This window comes from Podarcis melisellensis (assembly GCF_964234715.1).
Source record: "Podarcis melisellensis genome assembly, chromosome: 16".
In the NCBI taxonomy this organism is placed as follows: domain Eukaryota; kingdom Metazoa; phylum Chordata; class Lepidosauria; order Squamata; family Lacertidae; genus Podarcis; species Podarcis melisellensis.
The window spans coordinates 15719722-15744626 of NC_138533.1; the positions used below are offsets into that span (position 1 = coordinate 15719722).

Consider the following 24905-nt stretch of genomic DNA (forward strand, 5'->3'; position numbering starts at 1 on the left):
CCTGCACCCCTTCAGCCTGCACCACCAAAAGCTCTTCCAGCAGAACGGCCACCCGTTTCCCCCTGCCCAAGGACTCACCGGTTTCAATGGTTTGGGCAAACATTTCGAGCCCCTCCAGGGGCTGGGGGGTGTCCGAGGGCTCCTCGGCCTGCTCCTTCAGGCACTCCTGTGCCAGCTGCATGCTGGTGGTCATGCATGATGCCCAGCTCTGTGACTCGGAGCCAGGGGCAGCTGCAGGAGGGCAGAGGGAGAAGAGAGAGCCACCAGGTGAGGCAGGCAGGAGGCTGCCCACTTGCCCACCCCCAGCTTCCAGATCAGTACTGTCCCCTCTCTCCCTCTCCTCCAGTTCTCACCAGTACGATACTTCGGCCGGCACGTGATCTGCAGGCCGCTCACTTCCACGGTGCAGTTCTCTGTGACTAAGGCGGACCAGGGGATGGTGACAGCGATGCTGTCAATGAAGCCGTCGACGATCTCCAAGGGGGCTCCGACGGACTCCAGGAACTCGTTGACGGACTGCAGCAGAGAGAGAGAGAGACAGGGCTGGGTTGACGGAGCAAGGACTGGCCCCGTGAAAGGCTAACCAGCTTCCCATGGATACAGTTTCAGGGATACAGCCCACAAGTATTGAGTGGGGTGCGGGGGGAGAAAAAGGATTGTGGTTATGCAGCAGGGGGGTACAAGTGGGGTCCCATAGAAGATGTACCCACACAGCACTGGAAAGGTAACTGATTCCATAGCTAAGGGCTGGGGAATCCTCTTCCAGCCTGAGGGCCACACTCCCTTCTAGGCGACCCTCCAAGGGCCACATGCAGAGCAGGCGGGGCCAGAGGCAAAAGTGGGTGGGGCAACAAATGTAAATTTTACCTCTGGGACACACCTACTTTCACACCGTTCTCCATCCAGATAAACACAAGACACGCTTAGGGTTCATCTCAGTCAGGCAAGAATTCTCAAGATTGGGCGAAGCAGACCCAGTGAGGGCTACGGCCTTGGAGAGGAGGGGTGGCCTGAGGTTAGATCTACAGCCCTGATATAGTGCCATCACTTTGCCTGCTGCTTTGCAGAGTCCCTGCCCCAAGGAGCTTACAATCTAAAATCTGACACAAGGGAGATCTGACAGCTGAAGGAGAGGGAAGAGGAGGAAGGCAGTCATAGGCTGTGGAACTCCCTCCCCACAGAGGTGTATCTGGCACCTTCCAATATGCACCTCTTTGCCTTTACCTTTGACACCTGAGGGATATCTTTTTAGGACCCACCTTGTTTCTGCAATTGTATGCTGTTGTAAATTGTTTTAAATACTGTGTTTTAATGGTGTAACTTGACCTGAGGGTAAAGACCCAGTAATTAATAATAATAATAATAATAATAATAATAATAATAATAATAATCAGGATGCATGTGTGGTTATTTCAGTTGCTGCATAAGGGCTGTAGAAAAGGGTTCATGGAAAAGCTTGGTTCTGAAGAGAGATTTGATGACACAGGTGGTGTGGGAGGCTGTCCCAAAAAGACAGGGACAGAGCAGAACATTTTGCAACCACACTTAAGAATATTGTTCACAGTTCAGATTGCATCACCTAAAAACAATGATATTGTAGAGCTGGAAAAGGTTAAGAAAAGTTGAAGGGGATGGAGCAACCTCCCCTGGGAGGAAAACATTGCAAAAGTTGGGCTTTCCAGTGTAGAAAGAAATGAAAGTAAGTGAGGAGGACATGATAAAGGTGCATAAGATTAAGTGCAGGGTGAAGAAAGTGGATAGATCTTTTTTCTCTCTCTCTCCTTTTCTCACCATAGCAGCAGAAGTCAGGGACATCCAGTGAAGCTGAATGTCCCTGAGATTCAGGACAGATAAAAAAGGAAGTCCTTCACACAGCGCAGTTAAGCCATGAAGCAGGCAGTGGGGCCACCAACCTGGATGGCTTTAAAACAGGATCTGACAAATTCATGGAGGACAAGAAGGCTATCTGTGGCTACCAGGCATGAGGGCCAACGCTCTGCCTCCAATGCCAGAGGCAGTCTATCTCCAAATGAAAGTCACACGAGAGCAAAGAGTGTTGCTGTTGCACCCAGCTTTGCAAGCTTTGCAGAAAAATCTGTGTGGCTACTGTGAGAACAAATGCCTGATCCAGCAGGAAGGCGGTCTTCATGTTCCTATGTTATTATTCTCCTGACAGCAGAGATGCCCTGGATAATTCCCCTGCCCCCCCCCCCCAAGCAGGCTTTCCTTGAGAGAAAACAGGCCGGGACTTCTGCTGCAGCTGTGAGTCTAGCATCAGCCATGCCAGTGAGGCAACAGCAATGACGTGGTGAGGAAGCATGTGAGTCCAGGAGACAAACAAGCCAGAATTCCTCAGGCTACTTGATACCTCCCATGCTGTCTTGCTGCTCCAGGAAGCTGCTGAGATCCACCGGGCAAGAACCCCCCCCCCATCTCTCTATCACACACCTTTGGGGGCACTCCCCTGTCTAAGGCTCCTTTGGGAGGAAGGGCTGGATATAAACAAGAAGAGGAATTTGAGGGTTGCAGGATTGCCTCTGAGCCAGAGGAAACTGCCCCAGCAGGGAGCATCCACATCACCCTAACCCTGCTGAAGCAGAGGCAGAGGGGGCTTCATTCTAGATTGCACCCTAGCAGGAAGATGGGGCAGGGAGGGCTGTGAAGCAAGTGGGAATAGGGCCCCAAAGGACCTAGGCCTCCCTAGCCACCCAAATTCTGCTTGGGCTAAAACAGGCAGGCAAGCTCCCTTCAGCACAATCTTGCGACTTCTTGCAGAAAAGCTAAAAACAGGGAGGAGGAGGTGTGGGGAGAAACTGGGGGAAAGGTGTGAAAGGACAGCAGGGGAGCAGGAGGCAGTGACTTGTGAGGATAATTATAGACACCTGGCCTTTCTCCAGAGCAGGATAGTGGATCACAGCACCAACAGCCTGGGGAACAGCACCACCTCCCCACTTCATCACAAGACAGGCCAACGACAAGCCACAGCCGCCTACTTCAGAGGCTTATTTGTTCTGGAGTAACAACCATCCTCCCCATTTGGAGATGTGGGGTGGGGAAACCCACTGATTTGCCACCAGGACTGCAACTATGGACTGGTGGCCAAAGGGTCTCAAGGGATCTCACCTTGCCTGCCCCATAGACTGGCAGAGAATTCCCAGGGAATGCCTGCATGCAGAGCTTCCTTTTAGGCAGATCCCAAACACTAACTTCCTTGTTTACATTTCTCCTTTTATTTGAAAAAGAATGAGACGGTTCTCACAATGTGCTTCCAACAAGATGCCCATTTGCCTGAGATGGGAGCAAACAATGGCTGAAGGCTGGTCAAAAGCCAACCTACATGAGCCTCGGGGTCCCTTCCAACATCACGGTTCTAGGATTCCTGCCTTTAGTGGCCGCCTTACCTGGGCTGCCTATTGTAGTGCAAGCTTTCCCCCGTTTAGCACTTGAGAAGCTGGGTCATCTGCACTCATGCACCCACTGTTCATCCCAAGCCCTCCATCACAGCCCACAGCCCCAAATGCCTCTTGAAAGGCTGGAGCGAAGCGGGCTGCATTACAGGCCAAGACACCTGGTTACAACAAGGCAAGATAAAGTGGAGGCGGAGAGGGGCAAATAGGGTGCTGCCTCATGCCATGCACAGTACAGCATTGTCAGCCTGGACAAGCAGTGGCTATCAGACAAGAGTCTTTTCTGGTGCTACCTGGAAATGCCAGGGATTGAACCTGGGAGATTCGGCATGGTAAGGAGGAGCCTGGCCACCAAGCTGCCATCAATCTGCCTAAGCCCCATCCCCAGTTATCAAAGGGTCAAATGGCAGACATCACTGAAAAGAAGCCAGAGGTCTGCTCCACTGCCACTAAGCAGGGCAAGACTGGCTGTGCTCAGCCACCAGCAGGAAAAACCTAGCAAAAGCTCAGCCCAACAACAACCTGTAGAGGAAACCCAGAGCACATTCCTCCAGGAGAGTGCCCCACTGCAAGGGTGGTGGGGCAAGGCCAGCTCTGACACTGGGCCCAGGGTCAGCAAAAGACATCAGCTTGCATTCGCTCCCCCCAGCACTGCACCTCCGAACAGGAGACACGGCATGTGGCTTTCCAGAAGTGTCTGGATTGCAACATCATTCCTGGACATTGGCTTTGGCGATGGGAGTCAGGAGTCCAAGGCTACTGGGAGGGCACAGAGATGCCCCACTGCCCTAGCCACAAACCCCATTCCTGTCCAAATACAACAGGCACCCACTATATCTGCAATTTCTGGAAAGAGTTGAAGACATTTTCATTCAACAAGCATTCCCAGCTGGATAAATGGGTAATTATCACTTTGTTAAACTTTTAGTCTAGCTTTAAATATGTTTGTTGTTTTTAACTGTCTTATGTAATTGTAATAATAATAATAATACGTAATAATAACAACAACAATCTCCGTGCAGTAAGGCAGGCTGTCCCTCTTCCTGCTCAGAGGATAATCTGGCATTGTCAAGACAATGGTTACATGTTGAAATGCTCAAACTGGTTGTTGATCTACCTGTTAGTTACCTTATCGAGAACTCATGTGCTTCTAAGAGGAAGTCCCTCCCTCCCTCTCTCAACAACAGCAACAATGTCTGGTGGCACCTTAATAGTCTAACTCTAATCAATTGTATCATGACAGAAGCTTTTGGCATACAAATGCATTATTAATACTCATAACAATTTCCATTTTGCACAGAATTCCAGACCCAAGGAACTGAAAAGTATTAAGCTTGTCATACTATACTAAGGCTCAATAGAAAGTATTTTTTTTCACCAACATAGCAAAAGAAAACTAGGCCCAAGTAAAATAAAGAGAAAACCCTGCTGGCTCCCAACATCATTCCACAATGGGGAGTGGGGAGACTCACCCCACACTTACCCCAACCCCAGCTAGAGCAACAAACATAACTCTGGAGGGAAAGCCCACACTTTTAGCGGAGTGCTTCCTGGAGCCCACTGAAGAAGAGGCTCTGTGTGTTCTACAGAAAGCCAGTGTGGTGGTGTTGTATTCTTATTAATTACCTGCCCTTCACCCTAAGGTCCCAGGGCAGGTGACAGCATTAAAAATGTAATGTTTAATGTCTAGCTAGGACTGGGAAGACCCAGGTTCAAATCCCAAATCAGACACAAAGCTCACTAGGTGGCCTTACTCCAATGCACACACCTTCCACCTAACCTGCCTCACAGGGCTGTTGTGAAGACAACATGGGGTGGGGAAAAACTTTGGGGTCAGTCACCCCATCTCACCGGCACTCACACTCCCTTTCTCTAAGCCTAAACCTGCCCTACAGGGCTGTTGTGAGGATAACATGGGAGGCTGGAGAGACATATGAACTCCTGGGCCAGCCACCCCACCGGAGGTTTGCTGTGGGCAGGAGGAAGTGCCCCAGCGATGCCACCTTATTCTCCTTGGGAAGCCCAGTTGGCACGACATATTATGGGGCAGATATTTATAACTCATAACAAGAGGGCGCTTGACCGAGGAAGGACAGCCAGGTAGGCCGTGACAAGCGGGGCGGCTGCGAATGGAGAGCAAGAGGCAGCCCCACCGCTCAGCCACAGCCACCTGCGAAGAGTGAGGGGATGGAGGGCTTTACCGGTGGGACTGCCTGCCTGCCTGCCTGGGGTACCCTTCCTGGCCTGCCCTTCCTCCCACTCCCGGGGGTGGGGAGGCCCAAGAAGGCCGGGCTCGAGGCAGAGGCGGACGGGACACCCTCCCTGGGGCTTCGTGAGCCTCACCCAGACGTCGAGGTGGATGCGGCTGAGCTTCCCAGCGCCAGCGTAGAGGTCGAGGCTGAGCTGCTCCAGCCCGAGCCGCTCCTCCAAGAAGTGTCCCAGGTAGTGCTGAAGCAGGTACCGGCAGGCGCGCTTCTTGATCGAGCTCGACCACGGGAAGAACCATCGCGACATGGCCGGCCCCGGCGGCCCCTCGCCCGGCCGCCACGATCACTTGACGCCCCGGCTCCGCGCCCGGCTTCCTTGGCCCCCTAGGCCCGGCCCCGCTGGCGGCCCGGCGCGCTCATTGGCCCCGCCGCCCTCCTGCGCTCGTCTCATTGGCTCGCCGAGCAGCTGCGGGGGGTGGATGACGTCGCGCTCGGGGCGGGGATAAGACGCGGAAGGGGGAAGAAAGGAAAACACACAACCCCCCGCGAGGCGTGATATAAGTCCCCGTTGTGGAGATGCGCAAGCGCGAAATAAGTCCCCTGTATCTCTATACAAGAGAAGATGAACAGAGTAACCCGCGCTGCTTTGTGGATAGGCAGTTTCCGGGAACACTTCCCACGCTATACTGTATGTATTAACATCCATAAAGGAGGTAAAAAGCAGTGAGGGTTTTTCTTTATATTGGTGTGCTTCTCCCTCAAAGCAGAGGTACAGTATAACATAGTTTAACTATACGCTGCGTGGAGAAGGCCTTTCTTTTCTCTGCCCTGAACCTTCCAACATTCAGCGCCATTGTTGTTGTTTAGTCGTTTAGTCGTGTCCGACTCTTCGTGACCCCATGGACCAGAGCACGCCAGGCACTCCTGTCTTCCACTGCCTCCCGCAGTTTGGTCAGACTCATGTTTGTAGCTTCGAGAACACTGTCTAACCATCTCGTCCTCCGTCGCCCCCTTCTCCTTGTGCCCTCCATCTTTCCCAACATCAGGGTCTTTTCCAGGGAGTCTTCTCTTCTCATGAGGAGGCCAAAGTATTGGAGCCTCAGCTTCAGGATCTGTCCTTCCAGTGAGCACTCAGGGCTGATTTCCTTAAGAATGGAGAGGTTTGATCTTCTTGCAGCCCACGAGACTCTCAAGCGTCTCCTCCAGCACCAAAATTCAAAAGCATCAATTCTTCGGCGATCAGCCTTCTCACTTCCATACATCACTACTGGGAAAACCATAGCTTTTACTATACGAACCTTTGTTGGCAAGGTGATGTCTGCTTTTTAGGATGCTGTCTATGTTTGTCATTGCTTCGGCGCCATTGGATGTCCTCAAATTCTAGGGCTCCGAGAGAGGGAGGAAAGCTTTTCTCTTATCACCCTTTCCCACCCCCCTGGCGGCATTTCTGTCAAATTTTGCCATGGGAAGGAAAATGGACCGGAAACAGGAAGTTGTCGCTTTAAAAAACAACGCGGGAAACAGAAGCCGCAGCCCTCTCTATCATAATCCCCATCTCTGATCTGTAACTGCAATAAATTGATTCATTCATCGCTTGCGGGGAGGGAGTTTCTGTCAATCGCCTCCGGTCACCTCTTGGCTGTAGGCATAGCCAGGATATTTATTTTAGGGAGGGGCAGGTTTTATAGGGTTTTTTGGGGGGGGGCGCAGAACCGACGCAATTGGTATTTTTATTTCCTCACTTGATTTAGAGGGGGGGCTGAGGAGGAAGCTAGGCAGGGCAGGGGGGCAAGCTGTGTCCCTCCCCATCAAGTAAGGAAATAAAAATACTTAACTAACTGACCAATTCCGTAGGTTCTGCGCCCCCCCCCTAAAAAGCAGGAGCTGTGACGTGAGGGAATGGGGTGTCTCACGAAGACTGCCTCTTGCTTGCGAGTGTAGAATAAGGGGTGCAGTGTGGAAGAATCAGGTTTCTGAAGGGGACACATTAAAAGGATCCCCATGGGTTAGGCAGAGAAAGAAGATGCTCTTTTGCCGCAGCCACGTGGCCTTTCCTCAGTTGCCACTAGCCCAGTGTTTCCCAAACTTGGGTCTCCAGCTGTTGTTGGGTTTTTGTTGTTTTTTAAGACTACAGTTCCCATCATCCTGGATCACTGGTCTTGCTAGCTAGGGATGATGGGAGTTGTAGTCCAAAAACAGCTGGAGACCCAAGTCTGGGGAATACTGCACTAGCCCAAGCTTCCTGGAATATTGTGTAGGTTTTCTAGGGGAAGGATTGTGTCCTTATTTCAATTCCCCCAGGAAAGTTGGAGAGAGCAATAAAATAGCTCCCCCTGTCAAACAGTAGTGGTGGCACCATGGGTAAAAAAAGAATACAGTATGCCTTATAAAGTTCTTAAAGAAATGGGAGTGCCTGATCATCTCATCTGTCTCCTGAGAAATCTCTATGTGGGACAAGAAGCTACAGTTAGAACTGGATATGGAACAACTGATTGGTTCAAAATTGGGAAAGGAGTATGGCAAGGCTGTATATTGCCTACCTGCTTATTTAACTTATAAGCAGAATTCATCATGCGAAAGGCTGGGCTGGATGAATCCGAAGCCGGAATTAAGATTGCTGGAAGAAATATCAGCAACCTCAGATATGCAGATGACACAACCTTGATGGCAGAAAGTGAGGAGGAATTAAAGAACCTTTTATTGAGGGTAAAAGAGGAGAGCGCAAAATATGGTCTGAAGCTCAACATCAAAAAAACGAAGATCATGGCCACTGGTCCCATCACCTCCTGGCACATAGAAGGGGAAGAAATGGAGGCAGTAAGAGATTTTACTTTCTTAGGCTCCATGATCACTGCAGATGGTGACAGTCACAAAATTAAAAGACGCCTGCTTCTTGGGACAAAAGCAATGACAAACCTAGACAGCATCTTAAAAGGTAGAGGCATCACCTTGCCAACAAAGGTCCGTATAGTAAAAGCTATGGTTTTCCCAGTAGTGATGTATGGAAGTGAGAGCTGGACCATAAAGAAGGCTGATCGCCGAAGTATTGATGCTTTTGAATTATGGTGCTGGAGGAGACTCTTGAGAGTCCCATGGACTGCAAGAAGATCAAACCTCTCCATTCTGAAGGAAATCAGCCCTGAGTGCTCACTGGAAGGACAGATCGTGAAGCTGAGGCTCCAGTACTTTGGCCACCTCATGAGAAGAGAAGACTCCCTGGAAAAGACCCTGATGTTGGGAAAGATGGAGGGCACAAGGAGAAGGGGACGACAGAGGACGAGATGGTTGGACAGTGTTCTCGAAGCCACAAATATGAGTCTGACCAAACTGCGGGAGGCAGTGGAAGACAGGAGTGCCTGGCGTGCTCTGGTCCATGGGGTCACGAAGAGTCGGACACGACTAAACGACTAAACAACAACAACAACATGCCTTATAAATAGTACTGGAGTGGGTGGGGAAGCCTTGTCCTACCTATTTCATATGAAAGGTGGGGAGGGGTGTGTGCTCCCTATTCTAAATGTATTTCCTCTGAAGTGTCTTTTCAAGTAAGCAATTTGGAATCACGGCAGAATTTCTGGATTACGTTTCACCTATAATTTGTAAGTGGAAAGTGCTTTTTCTTGAAGGTTCAGCAGTTGGGTAGGGAAGCAAGCTGCTCCTCTTAGGGGGCACTGCTTAAACTTAAATTTTACAGGTATTTATGGTGCTTATGATTAATTTTCATCTATAGACCATTTACTTCCTGCTCATATACTTATTATGAGTAAAACAATAATTACTTTATGCCATTGAGTAAAAAAAGGAAGGCTGAAGAGGCAGCAGAAAGTATTGAATCTACTTCTGATCCTTGTATAAAACAGCACATCTTAAATACCCTTTCTTGTTATAAAGACGTAACAGCAAAGTGTTTTGAACTGCTTATAAAGTTGCCAAATAAAATCAAGCATTTAACAACTTTGAAGATGAAATAAAGTTACAGGAACTTAATGACCTAGATATGGGGTGTATCCTTCATTCTAAAAATGCTTGCATCAATATTGTAAACCATATTGCAGATGAAATGAGAAAAACATTAATAAGCAACATAGTGAACTCTTAAGAACAAAATGTCCTTAATTATTGATGAATCAACAGCTGTGGGTAACAGAACAACTTTGATTGTTATTGTTTGCGTAGTTCTTCCCAAAATTTCGGCTCCAATAAGTCTTTTCCTAGATTTGATGGAGTTTACAAGATACAACAGCAAGATGAATTTTAAGCTCATTAATCACTCATCTTGAGTGCCTAGGAATATCAGAAGTTCAAAGGGACTAAGCTCCACAAAAATGACACACAATAAGTTCATCTGCTTTCTATGATATTCTGAAAGAAACTCTTAGAAAGTGTATACTTGAAGGAGATGATGCTGATTTGCCTGGATGTGCCAAGGTTTTCAATTCCAAAACTATTGGCTTAGAAAGCAAAAAACCTTTGGTGAAACTGAAATCAGAAAATTAGCACAAAGGTTTCGCTTACATGAAACGGAAGCAATTCGTGAATATCTTCAAGAAAATGTACTCCTGGACGAACTACTTCCTCTAAAGCACGCTTTAAGCACAATTTTAATATCTTCATGTGAATGTAAAAGGATTCTCTTAGGTGAATCTTACAGTAACTTCATCAAGATCATCTCTGCTTAAACAGACAACTTCATCACTGATGTTCATCAGGATGGTAGGACAACATCTTACTCGGTCCAACCCTACCAAATATTTGGCACCATGGCTGCTACAAGGCCATCATTTTGCAGTTGATACAAAAAGCAGGAAGCTATCTAGAAAAGTCAAGGGTACATCAGAGGATATGTTAAAAGTGTGGCGCTTACTGTAACAACTTCATGGTGAGTAGAGGCACCTTTTGTTTCCTAGAAAAAAGCACTTCCCTTTCTCCATGCCTGATTTTATAAAATTCTATAGTGTTGCCTCTTACTTTTCATGTTGCTCCTCGCTCAGTTCATCTTGCAGACTCCCCTTGCCGGGCTGCTCTAAAGTTCTGCTAGGCCTAGTTCAAGGTGTTACTATCTGTATATATAAAGCCCTTAACAACTTGGTTTATTTGTGAGATCGCCTAACCCCACATATGCCCACTCAGCTTCTTAAATTGTCAGAACTGTCAATGGCACAGGTGCCACATAATACCCCTCTTGCATTTATAAGAACTCGGTCTTTTAGTATGGCATCACTTGCCCTCTGGAACTCCCTGCCTATTGATATACCAAGCAGGCACCTTCACTGTCCCCTTTTTAGTGCCTCCTAAAAAGATTTTCATTTAAGCAAGCCTACCCCAGTTCTTATTGGTGATAGGTAAGTGATCACTGTACTGAAGCCATGAGGTTCACCAGGGCTGTCAGCTTGACCAGCTGGACAAAGACCAGGGCAACTGGGAAAGAGGTTCTCTGCAGCCCACAGGAGAGGAGAGACACCAGCTTGGATTCTGCCCTCCCCCAGTCCTCCAGTTTTTCAGCTCATGTTTACTCTGGTTCTAAGCAGACTGGTAACTTTTCCAAGTAAATCTTTGACCAGCATCAAGCAGGGAGGGCTAAGACCAGGCCTAGAAAGGATAATAGGCATGGTTCAGTGGATTTCTCAGAAGGATTAATGGTTCTAGAATGTTAAAAATAAATGAAAAATAAATAAAGCCTCAGACAGAGCTCTGTCTATGTCTTCCTGAAGATCTAACCTTGCAGATTTGCTTTTTGGTCTCCATATTCCTTGGATCATCACCCTGATGAGACTGTATAAAACTTCTTGTTTGGACGCCAATAGGATCCACTCTGCTTAGATTTTGTCCCAAGGCAATCAGAGACACAGAATTAGGACACCATTTAGCTTTCCAGCTAGCCAACCCCCCCCCCTCCCGTGATAGCATTTAATTTTTATAAAGCACCTAAAATTTTTGAAGCTCTCTACAGATATTAAAAGCCAAGACAGGACTCGGCTGCTGACTCCCAGCCTAATAGAAGCAACATACAATGAACAAGGAAGGTAGAGGAAAATGAGTGTTAGATGTACCGGTAAGTGTTCTTTTGTGGCAGGGATTGCATGGAGAGGGCAGGCCAGTTGCTCCCTGCTCCTTCTCTGGCTAGTGGATGAGGTCATACTGGTCCCTTCATTGCCTTAATATTCCTCCTGGGCAGTGAGGGAAGCAGCCTTCTGCATGGGCTTTGTGCCGCTGACCAGCGGCAGAGGACATGTAGCGCTTCCCTTCAGTTCTGCAGCTCTTCTTTTTCTTTTGTTTAGAGGTATGAACAGGGTTCTGCATTGCTACCTTTGGCTACTGCCTTCCAGTACTGTCTTACTGAGGACACCTGAGATAAAGGACTCATAACGCTCAGCAGGTAAAACTTACAAAGGATCCTTTCACACACTGACAATTTAGCAGTGCCTAATCCTTGCTAATCTGCTTTAAACTATAAATGGAATAGCAGCTCTGCTTCCAGTCTTCTGGAACCCGAATAACATTTTGTAGCCAATATTTCCCCAGCCCCAGGGGGGAGGGCCCTGATTTTCATTGGGCAACCATTGTGTTAAGTACTCCCAGTCATGAATCCCTGACTCCTGAAATTGTTTGGAAAGTGAATGGGGTTAAGTGACAGAGCTGATTCCTAGAGAGAAGAAACAGACCACAGAGAGAGAAATGTCTAGAGCAATCTATGTGGGGCATAACTAGTCAGATTTTCTGAGCTCAGTGAGGAGGGAGAGCTGAAAATGTGAGAGGGATATGCTTTGTTCATGATGTTGTGCAGATGCCCTGTGAAAAGGGAGTATACAAAGTGTGACTATTCCACGGCAAATGCCCATTGTGGAAAGAGCATCAGTATTTAATGTTTCTCAGCTCTAATGCTCTGTAGTTCCCCAATTTTATGCTTTCCCAAGAACTCAGCACCTCCACCAGGTAACAAATGCAACTGTTTATTTATTAACAATCAACTAACATAGACACAAAATAAATAGTGCTCAGGACTTGTTCTGGAAGCAAAGCCCCTGTGCAGAGCAGTCGTGCAAGCAAGAAAGGCTGGCTAATCTGTCAACCCAGGGGTGAGGCCTCTCTTCTTGTATTCCTCTGAGATTTGTCTCCCCCAGACAGGTATGTGTAGAGTCTTGGGGTTGTTCCAGCAGCCTTTCCATCCATCGGTCAGTTTCAGGGATAAGTCACACCTCCCATCCCACCAGTCTCTCAAATCCCACAGTGAGAAAATTCATCACAGTCTCTCTGCAATTTCCACATCCAATGTTCTGTCCAACTAACAACAAAAAAGTGGTCTGCCAACCAAGATGGAGAAATAGTTGGGCAGGGCTAGTTATGACAAGGGGAGTGTATGTGAGAGAAAGGCAGAGTGCCCGCTTTGATGCTTGCTGAATCATTATTATCTTTAAATACAAACCATAAAACTGGCAGCAATAGCATCACCGTTGAAAGTTTTAAAAAGCTGGAGTGAAGAAGAAGAAGAAGAGTTTGGATTTGATATCCCGCTTTATCACTATCCCAAGGAGTCTCAAAGTGGCTAACATTCTCCTTTCCCTTCTTTCCCCACAACAAACACTCTGTGAGGTGAGTGGGGCTGAGAGACTTCAGAGAAGTGTGACTGGCCCAAGGTCACCCAGCGGCTGCATGTGGGAGAGCAGAGACGCGAACCCGGTTCCCCAGATTACAAGTCTACCGCTCTTAACCACTACACCACACTGGCTCTCTGGGGAGGTATTTGCTTGGCACCACAAAGGTTACAAAGCAGGGGCTTGGCAGGCCTCCCTGGGGAGAGAATTCCATCAATGAGTGGCCACCACTGAGAAGGTCCTTCCTCCAGTCGCCTCCCACCTCACTTCAGATGGAGGAAGCACTCGGAGGAGGGCCTCAGGCGGTGAACTCACTTGCACAGGTGGGCAAGGAGGCAGGAAGGTTCCATTTCTCTCTGGGATATGGATGTCCGCAGCCTAATTGTCCCATGCGCTACAGAGTCCCTCGAAAGAGGCTGAGCTCCAGTAAGGAATCTTGCTCTGCCTGCCCAGGCTGGCTCCCAGAGAACGATCCTGTTTCTCGTACAACTGAAGCTCAGAAGTATGTCGACCAGACGACTTGAGCCCTGCTCTTCTCCTGCGTCTCCTTGAGAGCTGCTTTGGGTTTCCGTCTGGCTCTAGGAACATGACATTCAACAGTATTAAAAGCGGATACTCCTATTGGTTAGAGGAAGAGAAGAAGAGGAGAGGGGAAAATGCAGCCTTTTGGGAAGGGAATAGAATATGAACAGAGCTGCGCTCGATGCCCATGAAGGAAGGATGTTAAAGTGAGGCGCGGGGAAAGGGAGAGAGAATCATTTTGAAATGAGACAGGAAAGAGCATGTGATCGGAAAATCGGAAGAGACCAAAGCAGCTGCATTTGGCCCCACAGAAGCAGCTGCGGACAGGAGGGAGGCAAGATAACACATTTTATTCCCATTAACTGCTCATTGAAGTGCAGAGCACCAGCTTTTGTGTCATATAGGACTCTTCCTCCAGATTGGATGTTCAAGGTTGATAAAACAACAAGCTTTCCCCATCATAATAAGAAGGGAGAGGGGCTTTGATGATGATGATTATTTGTTGTCGGCTGCTATTATGATTGTTACTAAGACTGGTGTGTTTGGCTAATACTGGCTGTTGTGCATAAGGATGTGTAATAAAGAAAGAAGAAAGCCCTATTAAAGGTGTGGTGGTTGGTGAAAGGGAAAGATTGTGAGAACAGCTGTGTGGGTAGAAAGCTTTTGAGAAATTGATTAGTGTTTAACAGTATACACAGAGAAACATTTTGTCCGGCTGTATATTGATACAATTATTGCTGTAAAAGGATATTGTCTTGTACTGTATATCAATGGCCTTGGATTTTCTTTCTTTCTCAAACTAAGAACTTAAGAGCCTGCTAGATCTGGCCAAAGGGGGCCCATCCAGTCCAGCATCCTGTTCTCACAGCGGTCCACCAGATGCCTGTGGGAAACCTGCAAGCAGGATCCGCGCACAAGAGCTTTCTCCCTTCCTGTGGCTTCCAGCAAACTCAAAAGCATTGCCGCCTCTTGATTGTGGAGACAGAGCTGAGACATCATGGCTTGCAGCCATTAACAGGTCTGTCCTCCATTAAACTGCTGGGGGGCAGTGGAATTACCATATTTTTTGCTCTATAAGACTCACTTTTTCCCTCCTAAAAAGTAAGGGGAAATGTGTGCGTCTTATGGAGTGAATGTAGGCTGCACAGCTATCCCAGAATCCAGAACAGTGAGAGGGATTGCTGCTTTCACTGCGCAGCGATCCCTCTTGCTGTTCTGGCTTCTGAGATTCAGAATATTTTTTCTCTTGTTTTCCTCCTCCAAAAACTAGGTGCGTCTTGTGGTCTGATGCGTCTTATAGAGCGAAAAATAGGGTAGAGGGGCACTGGTTTATGGGATGAAGTAGGTGGTGGCACTAGACACCCCCCCACACACCTAGAGGGGAGAAAAGAAAACCCACCTTTCTTCCACTTCTTCTACCGTATCCAGTAGGGGAAGGTTGTGTATCTCAGGAAGGAAACCGGCAGCAAGGCCAGAGACTATGGGAGTGATGCCGAATATCACCAGGGGCAAGAAGGGCTGGAAGTCGCCGGCCGTCAGCACCCCTGGGGCCACAATGCCACCCAGACGGGCCATCACCATGGTGAAGCTGGTGCCCGTTTGCCTGCCAAAGAAAAGAGCAAGGGTAAGATCTTGACAGAGCACCCGCCTTTCCTGGGACTTGAGGCTCTCTGCCTGCAACGCTTTGACATGCACATATCAGAATTAGATGATGATTAGAATTTATATACCGCCCTATACCCGGGGGTGTCAGAGAACAAAAGCAAGATATGAAACCACAAAATATGTAATAAAAATAAAAACGACCAACACTTTCTCAAGGCTAGGGTTGAGTAACATCCCTTTTCATTGATTCTCCATCTTACCCCTGATCCATTATCATTATTATTATTCTATACAACTTTTAGAAGGCATCTGAAGGCATCCCTGTATAGGGAAGTTTTTAATGTTTGATGTTTTTCTATGTGTCGGAAGCTGCCCAGAGTGGCTGGGGCAACCCAGCCAGATGAGTGGGGTACAAATAATAAAATTATGATTAAAATTGTTTTTGAATACATCAAAGGCCTTTTTTCTGACAGTATTCAGAACTGTACAGAGTACCAGCATTCATACAAACCTATCCAATTTCAGGGGTTTGGACAACACCACTTTGCATCCCTGTATCTCTTGTTTTGCTGCCTGTGGCAGCCATTTTGTGTTGGCACCCTTGGTTTTTAACAATATCAGTACCAGTACCCTGTTGTCATTGTTGTTTTTTACTCGAAAAAATACTGAGTACATTTATAACCATCCTTTCCTCCAAGAATCTAAAGGTAGCACACATGGTTCTCTTCCACCTGTTTTTTGTCCTTGGTGAGGTACATTAGGCTGAGATGTGGCGATTAACCCAAGGTCACCCAGGAAGGCTGTGTGGAGGTTTGGGGAGGGGCCTTCCCAGTCAAAGGCTGATACTCTAATAAAACAGGGAGCAGGAGCTGATTCTAAGGGGCAACCACAATTTCCCAGGGTGAAGATCCAGTTCACACATGCACACACTTTTTTCATCCTTGCCCAGTGCTGAGCTCACCTCACGACAGTTGGGAAAAGCTCCCCGCCATAGAGATACAGGCACATGGAGGAGGCCGCTAGGCAACCTTTCCCCAGCACCACAAGGGCCAGGCGGCCTGTCAACATTTCTAGAAACAAATAGGGGGGAGAAGAGGAAAAATAGGTTATAATCTTGATTCTAGTATTGGAAGGGACCCCCACAGGAATCCGAATCAAGCGAGTCAGAATTCTTGCTCCATCCTCACAGGAAGACACATCCCAATTGTACGGTGTGGTAGCGGTGGGCACACGGACCCTAACCCCTAACCCCACTCTCTGGTAGCCAAATCTCTGTCCCCCAGCTCGCACAGGGTGAGAAAGCCAACCCCATGGTTTTTCAGAGGCTCTTGCTACAGCATCCTGTCCTGGAACATCTCGGCTGTGAACTGACTGCTCCAGAAGAGGCCTCCCTAAGGGTCATTGGGGGGGGGGCTCACACCCAGCCCCTTCAGCCACAGGTTGCTCCTTACCAGAGGGTACCGCGAGGGTGAGCAAGAGGAAAACTCCAGCCAGGATGAGGGAGAGGCTCTGGATGGTTCTTCGGCCGAAGAATGCCAGCAAAAGGGCGCAGCCCATCTTGGCCAGCAGGTCAATGGTCCCGAAGAAGAGCTGGACAACAAAGACATCCAGGCCAAAGACAGAGAGGTCCATGGAGAGGCCAAAGTAGGCCAGGTTGATGGAGAAGCTGTGTGGGGAGGAGGAGAGAGGGGGTCAGAGGGAGGCTCACCCCTTGCATTGAGATGGACAGCATTCTGGCAGAGTCGCCGGAGATATGCAGCGGACCTTTGGGAGGTCTAGTCCTCTCATTCTACATCAGTGGTGGAGGACCTCCCAAAGTCTGCATCCCTCTGTAGGCACCCCTTTGGGGTCCACATGCAGTTTGTTTGTAGGCAGGGCTAGAGGCAAAAGTGGGCAGGCCAGCTGGATGTGGCTATTATTTTTGTATAGGGGGCTGCATTGCAGCCATGCCAAGACCAGAGGTTCCTCCCATTTCTCCATCCATGGATGTAAAAGGCATCATAACAGATCAGGGACATATTCAAGCCGGGGGGGCGGGGAGTCTTGATGCCTACACATGGCCTGAGACTGCCCACCCTTCTTCTGTATCTGCTTCTGCCCCCTACCCCACCTGTTGTTGTTTTTTTGCCCCAGCCCATTCTGGGAGCCTCTTGGGGTACCTTATCAACATGAGGCAGCAAGAGATGCGTCTCAGGGTCGGAGTGCGGAAGAGGTCCAAGCAGGAGTGGGAACCCCTCTTTGAAGTGCTGTTCACCACTTCAGTCTCCAACATCTGAGGAGGAACGGAAGGCAAGAAATCTCAGTGCACCGGGTAGAGGGGAGAGGATGTCATGGCTGAGACACCACAGTCTCTGCTGTGTCTCATTTCCAAGGGAAAAATGAACCCTGGGTAAGGACCAAGACCCCTGAATCTCACACCCAGGGCCGGATTTAGGTTTGATGAGGCCCTAAGCTACTGAAGGTTATGGGGCCCTTCATATGTACAGTTGTCCTTTGTCAACAACAAATTGTTGCTCTTTTTGTGTTTAATATATGCTATATGGCAATTTATGGACCAAAATAGGTATCTAAAGCTATTTGAATACAACAAAATATGTATTTTATCAAAGTAATTGTTGAACTGAAATACAATTAAGAAGTATATTAATAGTGAAATACAATTAAGAAGAAGTATATGGGGGGGGCAAGAGAGTGGGGCCCTAAGCTATAGCTTGTTTATCTTATGCGTAAATCCAGCAGTGCTCACACTGCTGAGGGATTGAGGAGGCATGTAACAATAAGTATTATCATAAAAACTGTGAACACACATTTTATTTTCTATCCCCTGTAAAGATTCTTAGTTGGTCCAACCTTGCTGGTGGACCTTGGAAAACATTCACTAGGGCCCAAACCCACTCTCAGTGACCCTGCCCCACTTTTCAGGACTGTCAGCAACTAAAGATCTATGGGGTGATCTTTGATCTTCCCCTCTCTCCTTTCCCATCTCCTAGGCCAGTGTTCATCTTCAGCCTTGGGTTCCCAGATGTGGTTGGACTACAAAACCCTTCATCCCCAGCGAGCTAAGACAATGGTCTGGGACCCAAGGCTGTTCTGGGAAGGTGGGTCCACTGCATTTCTGAGTATGGTGCCCAGTAGCTGCCAAAACCACACACAAATGTTGTGTGCCACTAACACAGTAGGATGTGTGCCCAAAACGCATTTCCACCAGGACCCACGAACGCTCAGCTGCCAGACTGACCCTTGGCGGTGGGTCATGCTGCAACCAAAGATGACCAAGGGTCTTCACTCACCTCCAGAACCACGGCCTCCCCTGTAGCTGCCTTCCCATTGATCTTGGCCACACGCTTCAGGTTGCGGAGGGCGGCCTCCCGCTCATTGTTCATAAGGAGCCACCGGGCTGATTCTGGTAGCCACCTGAGGAAGAATCCCAGGACTTGCTTGAAACTGGCCATCTATTCATTTATATGTATTGACAGCAGAAAAAAAGCCTTCCCCACTTTCTGTGTGACAGCCCTTCAGATATTTGAAGATGGCTATCCCATCGCCTCTCCATCTCCTCTCCTCCAGGCTAAACACCCCCAACTCACTTAACCGTTCTCCTCCATTAAGGCTTGGTTTTCAGACCATTTGTTATCTTGGTCGCCCTCCTCTGCACACCTTCTATCTTGTCAACATCCTTCTTAAATTGTGGTGCCTAGAACTGGACACAGGACTCCAGGTGGGGTCTGACCAAGGCAGAATAAGTGGTAATATGACTTCCCTTGATCTGGACATTCGACTTCTGTTGATGCGGCCTAGCTCCTGTGCTCTTTTGCTCTTCATTCTCCTTCTCCATTTCAGCTACAGGGGTTGGGACCCCAAACTCACCAAGAGTAGGCGAAGAAGACAAAAAACGGGGCGGAGATGGCCAGCTGCAGCCAGCGCCAGTCGCGGAGGCCATAGGCCAGGCCGGCAAGGAGCACCTGCCCAGCTGTGCTGCTGTAACTCTGTGTGGCCACCACCGCGGCACGATGCTTGGTGGGCACCCACTCCAGGCCTGGGGAAGGGAGAACAGGAAATCCCAAAGTCTGAATATGGAGCTGGACTTGGAGGAACCAAGGCGGTTCAACAATGTCTCTAGCTGTGTGCTTATACATGGAGAATATTGGTTGGTGGATTTTTTTTTAATAACAGGTTTATTATTATTACGTATTGCATTTATATCACATATCCAATGCCCTTTTAAAATGTGTTGGGGGGTTATTGGGTTTTTGTTTTTATTTTGATTATGTATTTTGTGTTTTTATATTGTGATTTTATCTTGTAAGATGCCCTGAGACCTGAGGGTATAGGGTGTCTACAAATTTGTTCTTCTTGTTGTTATCAAAGCTCAAGGTGGTACACACTGTTCTCCCTCTCCTCATTTAATCCCCACAACAGCACTGGAAGGTAGGTTGGGATGAGAGAAGCAGTGAGTGGCCCCCAAAGTCACACCCAGTGAGCTTCATGGCTGAGTGAGGATTTGAACCCAGGTCTCCCAGGTTTTAGTCTGGCACTCTAATGACTACACCACACTGGCTATCTCAAGATGGACAAACATTATGGGAAGCGGCAATTGCTCTGCACGGGCAAGACCTCAGTTTCAATCCCTGACATTTAATAAAAGTATCAGGTGACAAAAGTGATGGAGAAGACCCTCCTCTGCCCTTGACACCAGAGAGCTGAGCAGCTGTGGAGAGAGCAATGGGGAAATGCCAGGGGCACCCATGGGAGATTTCCCCCACCCCTGAAGCAAAGACCAGCTTCAGCAAAGGCCTTTTCCTCAGAGCAGGGAGGGTGTTGTTCTTCTCCATCCCCTCCACCATCATCCCAGGTTGTCTCCAGGGCACAACCAGTGGCACTCACTGAGGCAGACGTAGTTCAGCAGGAAGCCAGAGATGCCCACGCCGCTCAGGAAGCGGAAGATGCAGTAGGTGGCAAAGGTGGCAGAGAAGGCAGCCCCTGTCCCCGTGACAGCAACCAGCAGCAGCGACCAGATGAGGATCAGACGGCGCCCAAACCTGTACAGGCAAGATGTCAATGGTCAGCTCTGAGAAATGCCTTGTAGGCAGCATGTGGGAAGTTGCTGAACTGTTCTAGCTGGTCATTAGAAGAACAACGGTGCCTGAGCTTTATTTTTTCCTCTTCCCTCCCTTTCCCCCTTCCCTTGTGTGCCCTGTCTTTTTTTATTTATTGTATGCCTGCCAGAGCAGAGACTGATTGCATTTAAACAGTAGCATGTAAGCCACCCTGGGAGCCTTTTTGGCTGAACAGTGGGGTATAAATACTCTCAATAAATAAATAATATTAGGAGGGTCCGTATGACTACGAGGGATGGGTTGTGACAGGCCTTGTGTGCTTGGTCCTCCTCTCTCCTCCTCTGGCCTAGGCTGTGGAATTGGTACTTTCCACTTCCATTTTCAAGTAAACACAGTTCAGCATTAGGAAGAGCCCTGCTGCCTCAGGTGGTCCATACTTGGTGGTGGTGGGGAGTGGGCAGAGCAGTATACAGTGGTACCTCGGGTTAAGTACTTAATTCGTTCCGGAGGCCCGTTCTTAACCTGAAACTGTTCTTAAACTGAAGCACCACTTTAGCTAATGGGGCTTTCTGCTGCTGCCGCGCTACCGGAGCCCGATTTCTGTTCTCATCCTGAAGCAAAGTTCTTAACTTGAGGTACTATTTCTGGTTTAGCGGAGTCTGTAACCTGAAACGTATGTAACCTGAAGCGTATGTAACCCAAGGTACCACTGTATGCCTGTTCTGAACCCTGAAGCTAGGCCACATTCATACCATACAGTTAAAGCACTGTTGTGCCACTTTTAAGCAGTCAGGGCTACTACCCCCAAAGAATCCTGGAAGCTGTAGTTTGCGAAGGGTGCTGACAGGTTGCTGCTGACAGGAAGAAACCCCACCACCATCCCCCTCACAGAACTACAGTTCCCAGAGTGGTTTTAACATCCAATCCCTCTTCACGGCGGACTCTGGGAATTGTAGTTCTGGGAGGGGAGTAGAGGTTTCCTAGCCACTCTCAGCACCCTTAGCCAACCACAGCTCCCATAATTCTCTGGGGGAAGCCATAACTCTTCAAAGTGGCAGGATAGTTCTTTATACGCATGGTGTGTGAACATGGTCGTTGTCACTGGCCCTCTGGTATACTGAAGGAAGTTGACGTCAACTGGCAGCTGGCAGCTGGCAGCTGGCAGCCTGCTTAGCTTTCATTCCTGGAAGAAGAAGGGGAGCCATCTTGTCCCTGGTCTCAGGCAGCATCATTTCTTGGGCCGGCCCTGTGGATCACACTCCCTAAGGCACCTGACTGGCCCTGGTGGGAGCAGCATGTGGGACTAGATAGGCCTTTGGCCTTAAATGACCCAGTTGCAGGTCTCGCATTGTTCTGCTCTTCCTGTCAACCTAATACAGTAATGATTAAGTGAGGCTTGTGAATCAATTACAGGCCCATCGAGCAACGCTGCAGGATTCCCACTGCTGAGTTTTTTATGCCACTAGGGAGCCTGTGGCCCTCTGGGTGTGCCTGCACCTCAACTCCCACCAGCCCCAGACCCACAGAGAACAACAATGGGACCTGCAGTCCAGAAACACATCAGTTCCCCACCTCTGACACAGATTGTGATTTGGAGTGTTATGAGGAGCAAGCTGGATCCAAAGGGCCAATGTCTGGGAGAGAGAGAGACTTGTAGGAACACAAGAAGAACCTGATGGATCTGACCAGTGGCCAGTGGCCTCACTGGGAAAACCTCAAGCAGGATTCGAACACAGGAGCAACTCTCCCCTCCTGCTGTTTCTAGCAACTGGGATTCAGAAGCATTGCTGCCTCTACGGTGGAGGCAGAGGATAGCCGTTGTGGCTAGGAGCTGTTGACCGTCAGCTGAATGGTCTCTTTGAGTCCAGGAGAGGTAAGGATTTTGTGTGTGTGTTACGATTATTCAAGCTGACAGATCCAGAAGGAGATTTGGGGTTTTTTGAGGGAGATGGGACCACCCAGTTGAAGAACAAGGTGAGGCAAGCAGGCTGGCTTCTTACCTGTCGGAGAGGTCTCCAAAGATGAAGGCTCCCACCAGGACCCCTCCCATGAAGAGGGACTGAGCCAGGCTCTTGAGGGGTTGTAGGTGACAGACCAGATCCCACTGCAGGGAAGAGAGAGGGAGACAGATTTAGTGAGGCAGCCTTCGGGGAGGGGGAGATCAGTGAAACATGAGGTGTCATACTGGTCTTTGTGGGACGCATGCAATGGAGGGGAGAGGGTGGAGACTGGGGTGAAAACCCCCAATCAAGTTCCTATTATTATTATTATTATTATTATTATTATTATTATTATTATTATTACCTGCCCTTCACCAAGTCCCAGAGAGGGTTGCAACAATTTAAAACTCAGAATGAAAAACAGTTAAAACACATTGCATTCACAATACTGTAATAGGGTGGGTCCTGAAGGCAGGGTGGTGTAGTGGTTAGAATGTTGGACTAGGACTCGGAAGAGACAGGGGTTCAAATCCCCACTTGGGCTGTGAAGTTTACTGGGTGTGTGACCCTGATGGAAGGCAGACATCTACCTCACAGGGTTGCTGTTGTGGGGGATTAAATGAGGGGAGGAGAATCCTGATTGCCAATTTGAGCTCCTTGGTTAGAAATTGTGGGATAAAAATGAACTAAAACAAATAAACAAAACACTGGTGTCAAAGGCCAGGGTAAACATGTGCATCGCCTCCTGAGTCATTTCAAAGCTGCCTCCAAGATGGGCCGCCAGGCTGCCTTGGCATCTGATAGCCTTCCCTCCTTGTCTGTTGTCACCCGCCCTGCAGTCTCCCTGTGACATGTTTTGAGGCCATGCATATTTGTCATTTGGAACTGGGTTTTGCCTGGGGTTCCAAAGTGAGTGTTGGGTTAGAGACAGGGAGGCCTGGGGCTATTTATTTATATAGTGGCACAGCAATAAAACTGCTATCCTATTCGCAAAGCTAAGCAGGGTCCGGTATGGTTTCAAATTGGATAGGGAGCTGCATGTCGAAATTCCTGCATTGCAGTGGGTTGGACTAGATCAGTGTTTCCCAACCTTGTGCCTCCAGCTGTTTTTGAACTACAACTCCCATCATCCCTGACTAGCAAGACCAGTGGCAAGGGATGATGGGAACTGTAGTCCAAAAACAGCTGGAGGCCCAAGGTTGGGAAACACTGGACTAGATGACCCTCAGGGTACCAACTCTGATTCTATCCCATATTGTTTAAGGAGCTCAAAGTGGCCCACATACTTCTCCTCCCCATTTTGTCCTCATTTAATCCTTACAACAACATCCCTCTGAGGTAGGTTAGGCTGAGGGGCAGGGACTGGCCTGAAGTCACCCAGTGAGCTTCACGGCCAAGTGGGGATTTGAACCCTGGTCTCTCCCAGGTCCTAGCCTGGCACTCTAACCACCACACCACCACTAGCTCTCACATTGGTTTCAAATTCCCATGGAACCATGACGCTCACTTGAGCCATCCTCTCCACTTAACCTACCTCACAGGGCTGTTGTGAGCATAAAAAGTGAGAAGAAGCCAGATGTGTTACCCTGCCTCTTCAGAGGAAGGGTGTTAATGTTATTCATACCTCGGTGACGATGGTGGAGGTGAAGGTGCTGCGGTCATACTGCCAGCCGTCCTGGCATGGCTCCAGCTCAGGGTCCCTATCCTGGCTCAGGGAGCCATTGGCGTCAAGGGCCAGCCTGACGGCAAAGCGGTGGCATCTGTCCGGCCAAACGCTCTGGTCCAGAAGGAGAGGGTGATCGTGATGGGAGGTGTTGGCCGGTGACGGCAGGCGACATCGGTGCTCCGGGGAGGCGGCGCTGAAGTTCTGCACCAGGTTGTGACTGGCGAGGAGCAGGACTGGCAAGGTGAGCAGCAGGACGGAAAAGAACTGGAAGGGGCCCATGCTGCCCACTTTCTCCAGCAGGTCCCCAAAGGGGATATCAGCTACGGGGCCCTTGGGGCAGAGGGAGAGACGACGCAGGCCTTTGGCAGGAGACATCCTTCCTCTTGGCGTTACCTTTGTCTCAAGCGCAGGGTGCCCTTTTATGCCGGGAGGAAGGATGTGTTGGGAGGTTGGGGAGGTGGGTTAATCAGTCACCACCAGACCATTGGGGTGGCTGTGGCTAGGACTGTGCGCATGGGTGTGTATGTGTGAACAGATACCTGCTCTCTTCCTGGTCTGCAACAGCATGCAGTGCCCAGTTGCTGAGAAAGATGCAACTGGAGAGTAAAATTGTTGAGTTGGAAGGGACCCCCAAAGGTTGTCTAGCCCAATCCAATGGCCACATTCACATCAAGCATTTAAAGCACCATGATACCACTTTAAACAACCATGCCTTCCTCCAAAGAATTCTGGGGGCTGTTGTTTGTTAAGGGTGTGATGAGATTTCTTAAGAGACCCCCTATCCCACCCCCGGAACTACCATATTTTTCACTCTATAAGACGCACTTTTTCCCTCCTAAAAAGTAAGGGGAAATGTGTGTGCGTCTTATGGAGCAAATGCAGGCTGTGCAGCTATCCCAGAAGCCAGAA

General features: G+C 48.9%; 2 protein-coding genes and 2 long non-coding RNA genes across 6 annotated transcripts in view; 1 reads left to right on the top strand and 3 right to left on the bottom strand.

Moving 5' to 3' along the window:
- Positions 1-5925, bottom strand: part of ATG2A (autophagy related 2A) — a 38706-nt gene extending 32781 nt beyond the window's left edge. The window contains exons 1-3 of the mRNA XM_081892956.1: positions 5751-5925; positions 354-516; positions 79-231 (exon numbers count right to left, since the gene is read on the bottom strand). Of these exons, the coding sequence (XP_081749082.1) occupies positions 79-231; positions 354-516; positions 5751-5921 (487 nt within the window). The 5' untranslated portion in view covers positions 5922-5925. The remainder of the gene's footprint in view (positions 1-78; positions 232-353; positions 517-5750) is intronic.
- On the top strand, positions 5038-14781 carry LOC309359466. 3 transcript variants are annotated; one of them, XR_014163843.1, is made up of 3 exons: positions 5038-5507; positions 10298-10493; positions 14533-14781. It is a non-coding gene; the product is annotated as an uncharacterized lncRNA (long non-coding RNA). The 3 variants fall into 3 exon arrangements; XR_014163844.1 differs by lacking the exon at positions 5038-5507 and adding an exon at positions 6148-6302; XR_014163845.1 differs by lacking the exon at positions 5038-5507 and adding an exon at positions 6881-7255.
- Positions 8554-24905, bottom strand: part of LOC309359471 — a 155847-nt gene continuing 139495 nt past the window's right edge. Inside the window, exon 2 of the long non-coding RNA XR_014163850.1 lies at positions 8554-9043. This is a non-coding gene — a long non-coding RNA (uncharacterized lncRNA). The remainder of the gene's footprint in view (positions 9044-24905) is intronic.
- LOC309359416 (solute carrier family 22 member 6-A-like) lies at positions 12549-24905 on the bottom strand. The gene is made up of 10 exons (XM_081893037.1): positions 23955-24905; positions 22391-22494; positions 20218-20372; positions 19201-19369; positions 18624-18747; positions 17493-17605; positions 16785-16999; positions 16295-16403; positions 15128-15331; positions 12549-13784 (listed from the first exon to the last, which is right to left on the bottom strand). The coding sequence occupies exons 1-10, from the start codon at positions 24369-24371 to the stop codon at positions 13703-13705; spliced, it is 1692 nt and encodes a 563-aa protein (XP_081749163.1). The 5' UTR covers positions 24372-24905; the 3' UTR covers positions 12549-13702.